The 5906-nt window shown below is 41.2% G+C and overlaps 1 protein-coding gene across 1 annotated transcript; it reads right to left on the bottom strand.

The window, feature by feature from the left end:
* Positions 1 to 2545: 2545 nt before the first annotated feature.
* On the bottom strand, positions 2546 to 5165 carry MTRES1 (mitochondrial transcription rescue factor 1; the record flags this gene model as incomplete). The annotated part of the gene is made up of 3 exons (XM_081997636.1): positions 4732 to 5165; positions 3830 to 3902; positions 2546 to 2722 (listed from the first exon to the last, which is right to left on the bottom strand). Exons 1-3 carry the CDS (start codon positions 5160 to 5162, stop codon positions 2546 to 2548), a joined length of 681 nt encoding a protein of 226 aa, XP_081853762.1. The 5' UTR covers positions 5163 to 5165.
* Positions 5166 to 5906: the final 741 nt, after the last annotated feature.

Genomic DNA, 5906 nt, shown 5'->3' with positions numbered 1-5906 from the left:
CAGTGAAGACCTGTTTTTTGGTGGCAGTCACAGAACAGTTCAGGTTGGAAGAGACCTTTAAAGATCATGTAGTCCAACACCCCCTGCCATGGGCAGGGACATCTGCAACTACATCAGGTTGCTCAAGAGCCTGTCCAACCTGACCTTGAATCTTTTCAGGGACGGGGCAGCTACCACCTCTCTGGGCAACCTCTGCCAGTGTTTCACCACCCTCAGTGTGAAAAAATCCTTCCTTAGATCTAGTCAAAACCTACTCTTTAGTTTAAAACCTCGTTTAGTTTAAAACCATTACCCCTTGTTCTGCCACTACAGGCCTTGGCAAAGAGTCTCTCTCTCTCATCACTTGCAGCGAGCTAGTTCTTTATTGTAAGCTCTTGTCTACTTTACTTCCCAATAGGCCTAATGTTTTACTCCTATTCTGTCCAGTTCAAGAAACTACCCTGCCTGTGCTCCTTCTTATGTCAATGGCTTTCAGAGGTGCAGCTTTCCTGCCCATCCTGGATGCCAGGCAGGTGCTGGCTTTTTTTGTTGCGCTTGGTTTTATCTTAGGCAGAACAGACCCTTGCAGAAAATTCATTTCTTCATGCCTATACCTTGGCTATCCCCAAGCCCGAAAGCATTCCTGAGGTTTATGAGTGGCCTGTTCTGCCCCTCTAAGCTGTGGTGTGTAAGCTACGGCTGCTGGAGGTCACAGGCAGTGTGACTGTACATACTGACAAGCACTTGACAGGTAATGAATGGTTGCTGACTGACAACTGGAGCTCACTGACATACAACTTACAACCCATCTTCCTACTAATTTCTCTCAGCATCCCTGGAGACTGTGGGAGCCACTTAGAATAGCAATGGTAAGTGGAATTGGGGAACAGAGGGTGTATTTAATCTCTTTATTTCCATAACACTTGGCGCAAGCTCAAATAAATACAGCAGAGATGGCAATGCCTGCAGTGAAGGTAGAGCCTGCCACATTCCTCTGGGTGCTTGCAATGCTGAATCCCTTCACTTCTGCAGTGTAAGGATCACCAAAATCTCTCAGAAGAGCTTTCCAGGATCATGTCCTCTTAAGAACCGATTTGTTTAAAAGGTGCCTATGCCTCTAAACCATTAACTAGACATGTATTTGCATCTTTAAACATCTTCACAATCATTAAAAAAAGAGCCCAAAACAGCACAGGTTTGTAGCTATGCCTGAAGAAAGCTAGAAATGATTTTAAATCCCACACTCAGCAGCCACCACTTCCAAGGCAATGGCCAGCAGCAGGAGCAGTCATCCTGCTTAAACACAGTCATCAGGTAGCGTTGGCAGTTGAGCCCAGCAGTTCCCATGCACTCCTAACCAGGGGAGCACCATTGCTTCCTTTGCCTCAGAGGCATTTTATGCAGTGAAAATCCAGTTGTTACTTCACCAGAGCTTTGATGTGTACCTGAGAGTCTGATGCCTAACCAGAGCACTAGGTTTGCTTTGTGAGCAACAATTTGCCTGCCCATTTAGATTTCAGAACACCCAAGAGAAAGCATCCTGGAGTACGCTCCATCTGCCTGTTCTGGGCTATGTTCTTCCCCTTGCACTCTTCAGAGCAGGGTAGCTACCTGCTCCTAGTGGCCAGCTTTACTGTAGAGACACCTGTGTGTGGCTGTCTGAACATCTACAAACAGAAGAAAAATTCTGTCTTGCACCACATCCAACAAGTTGCTTGTGTTGGGCGAAGCATGTATTCAACATTACAGGTGCAAGTGGCAACTCCCAAGATGCCTGTCCTAAGTGAGAGTTATTTTCCTGTAGCAATACAGACATGAGCTTTTCAACACAGTATGGTCTGACCTTTGCTCAGATCTTTACACCACCTAAGTACTAAATATTCTCTTAAATGCCAACCTGAAATGAATACGTGACAAACTGAGATTTCATTTTCCTCTGCATGGTTACATACATGGTAAAAATCAGGAGTACTACAGGCATCTCCTCACTGATCTGCCTTCTCCATGACAGCAGAGTATCTCTGCCATGAAGTTCCCTGCTTAGAAATACGCAGCTGCAATCAGTATCCTTTTTTATTCTTGGTATAGCAGCAGTGTATATAAGCACAGACTTGGTATTGTTAAACAAGATCAAACCAATAATGAAAAAGGAAGCAATTTTATGTAATTGGCTTTTCTATTCCTATTTCATGAATCCAGAGATAAAACTAAGGAAGCAGTTCTGTTTGTTGTGATGTCAGTTTTGATGTAACCTTTCTGATTAACGAAACTAGACGGCAATTAAACTGTGATCAAATTAGTCTTTATTCGTTCATTATATCTAACATCTGTAAGGAAACTGCCTGGAAAGGTAAGACTTGGATCTTTTATCCCACAGTACCATGAAACAAAACTAAGAGCAAGAAGTGATAGGCTTATTGCATGAATATTGATGTACACAGCTGAGGGAGAGAATATTCTAACACAAACCCCTAAAAAAGGGTACTGTAATTTTGTTTAACCAAAATTCATATTTAACAACAAACCGTTTTCTGCAAAATCTTGTGCTGCCACATGCAACCCCCCATTACTTAAGTACATCCTGTTTGGGCACTTTTAAGTTTTTCCAACGCCTCACGATTACTTTGTATTTTTCACTTTCAGTTTTGTTAGATACTTTTTTTATGACTACCCGCATAACTACAGCAGTTCCTGTTTCTTTATCTTCACCTATTAGGAGATCCAGCGTGTCACCAATTTTCACCTGGAAACAGAAAGAGAAGATGAGTGATTAGAGGCATTCCCTGCAGAAAACAAATCCCTGCAGTCTATGTCCAATTATAATTTTGTTCCTTCCTTTCCATTTAATATTCTTATCTCACAGGAGAGTAGACAGGAAAGCAATACTAGACCCATTTCAGATCCTCCAGCTATGAACTTCTAGGAAATCCTTGGCAATAAGCAATTAAATGTCTCATGACCTTCTCTGCCAAGAGCTTTACCCTTCCTGTTCTACAGCCGACACTTAACTCTGTGAAAAAGATGTAATGTAGTACGTTCTTCTGCTGAAGGGTGTTTCCTGCAATCTTTTTATAGCCACACAGACACAAAACAGCAAAATGCAAAGTTCTCCCTCCTTCCTTTAAAACAGTTTAAAATGCTTTAAAAACAGAGTGCTGGTCAACTGCTTGTGTTCCTTTCACAAGTCACAAAAGCAGTATGCCTCTCAAACACTAGCCTTAGCTTCAGGGGATCAGGATTTAAAACTTCTTATTGCCCTTTGATGACAGTAACCACCACCTAGGATCACCCCCTCATAAAGGGTGGGTAGAAGTATGTGTGTCACCATTCTGGTGAGCTCTCTTGTGAAAGAGTATGGCCTGCACCCCTTCTGGCTCTTCCCCTAATTGCGTTCCTGTGTGCTCTATTACAGGTACAATAACCTTTCCTGAGCTACCCCAGTTTCAATCCCCTTCTATCATCAAACCTTCTCCTTTGTCATGTGCCTGCTCCACCAGTATCTCGGCTTTAACCATTCCTACTCCATCAACCTCCCATCTACCATCATTTCCTTCATCAACTTAGAAAGTTCTGTCCTTGCTTACCATCTGCCTTCTCCTGACTTCCAGCCTTGCATTTACTCTCTTAATACAAGTCTCCTGTCTGCCTTAGGGAATAATGTCATACCCAGGGAACCACAGTCCCCCCCACACAAAGCTAGAAATCATGTTAGCAATGCTATTCATTCACCTTTGCAGAGCAATTTAGTGGTTAGCTGTTCCAACCCAAGCAAAAGGAGGGAGAAGAAGAGGTCATGCCTTAGTTATTTTCTTGTACTGTATTAAAAGATGTAAATTTTAAAAAGTCTTACAGTTCTACTTTTCTTCCATAGTTTTTCTCCATTCAGCCTGAGTTCATTATTGTAGAATGCATCTTCTACTTTACTGAAGAAAAACAAGGTTTTATTGCATTTACAGTGTGCAGCAGACCAAATGCAATTGTTTCTTTGCAGATAGATACACAAGAACATCACTCGTGCAAGGCATATTTTCACAACTCTAATTTGCGCACAAAGGACACCTTTATTTAAGGTCAGGACAGATTTGAACTGGAAGTAAAGAAAAAGTCTTTCATAGATATTAAATGAAATAACATAGTTGCTCTGTGCCACAGGTGCAAGCAATAAAAAGCTGTTTCTAAAGACCTGTCTCCTGAATATCAAACAAATAATATCCCCTTTCCTGCACCAGCCAGTTTAATAATTTTTAAGTGATCAAGTTATACTAATATACTGTTCTCACAACATTGCAACAAAAGGCTTCTGTAGGTTGCATTAGATCAAGCATTGTGATATATTTATAGACTGCACATTTAGCTGGTTGACTTAGTACGTTAGGTTTACACTTACCATCACCTATGTCTACAGCCATTAAGTAGCATGTTATTTTACTCCCTCAGTCTCAAATTTGTACTCCTTAGTACAGTATTTTTGCATTTTCTTCATTTTAAATACATAGTAACTGACAGAAAATGCTTCCTCAGCAATCTTAGAAATATTGCAGACAGGGAAAAGCAGAAGACAGGCTGTTTCAAGGGAGGTAATGTGAAACAAACGAGAACAACCATACATCCAAAACATGTTTTTAGACAGTCAAAACAGCTACACCAAAACAAAACCTCAAATACTGAATTATTCCAGCAATAAAAGGGTATCACAACTCAAATTTTAGATGTATGACATCCTTATCATCAGGTTGTTTCTTCCATACTTACTTTCTTGCAATGTCTAGACCAGCTTTCATGATCACATCATATCGAAGAGACTGCACTACTTTTTCAAGATCCTTGTAATCTTTTACTACGTTGGGGTCATTTTCAAATTCATCTTCCAAATTGCTTTCCTCTTCATCTTCATCCTCTTCTTCCTCTTCTTCTTGTACAGTTTGTCTGCTCCTTTTAGAGCTTTTGTTGCTTTTGTTCCGCAGAGAAAGTACTGAGATACGCTCTGGAGAAAGTTTTAGTGCACAGAGTTTTACTGGGGAAAAGCTGAAACATCTTCTGTAGTTTACTGTACTTGCTTGACAGCTACAGAATATGCTCCTCCTCCACGAGAGATACAGTTTATTAGAGCGGAATTTCTCCCACAGTCCAAACCAGACATTTAGTTTTCTAAAAGTAGTGATGGGGAGTCTGAAGCCAGTCATAGCATACCCTAAAATAAAACAAACATTCATATGTAAAAATGAGCAACTTGCTTTGACTATTGGAAGGATTTCTCCAGGTATGGCGTAACAGTTACTACAAAAAGATGATCATCTAGTTCCCTACAGAGCAATGCATCATCTAAATGCACAAGGCTATACCAACTTTATGATCTGCCTTTCTCATACGCTGTCCACCATTACAAAGAGTTAAAATACCAGATGAAAACCAAACACTAAGAATCCCAGTGGAATACTCCATTCATAATTCCTTTTCTGGTGTTTCATTATTAACTGTCCAAACATACTTGTGGTATTTTACTCCCTACATCTGAAATACAATTCACAAAACACACAGAAACGAAGTTAACTATGTCAAAGGCTGAGAGAGTTGGGATGTTCAGCCGGGAGAAGAGAAAGCTTCGGGGAGACCTTACTGCAGCCTTCCAGTACTTAAAGGAGGCTTATAAGAAAGATGGGACAGACTTTTTAGCAGGGCCTGTTGCAATAGGACAAAGGGTAATGGTTTTAAAGTAAAAGAGGGTAGATTTAGAGAGGATATGAGGAAGAAATTTTTCACAATGAGGGTGGTGAACCACTGGCCCAGGTTGCCCAGAGAGGTGGTAGCTGCCCCATCCCTGGAAATGTTCAAGGTCAGGTTGGACGGGGCTCTGAGCAACCTGATCTGGTTGAGTATGTCATGGCAGGGGGTTGGACTAGATGGCTTTTAAAGGTCCCTTCCAACTC

This window comes from Phaethon aethereus, assembly GCF_964289735.1.
Source record: "Phaethon aethereus genome assembly, chromosome: 3".
NCBI lineage: Eukaryota > Metazoa > Chordata > Aves > Phaethontiformes > Phaethontidae > Phaethon > Phaethon aethereus.
This window is presented reverse-complemented; position numbering and strand designations above follow the sequence as displayed.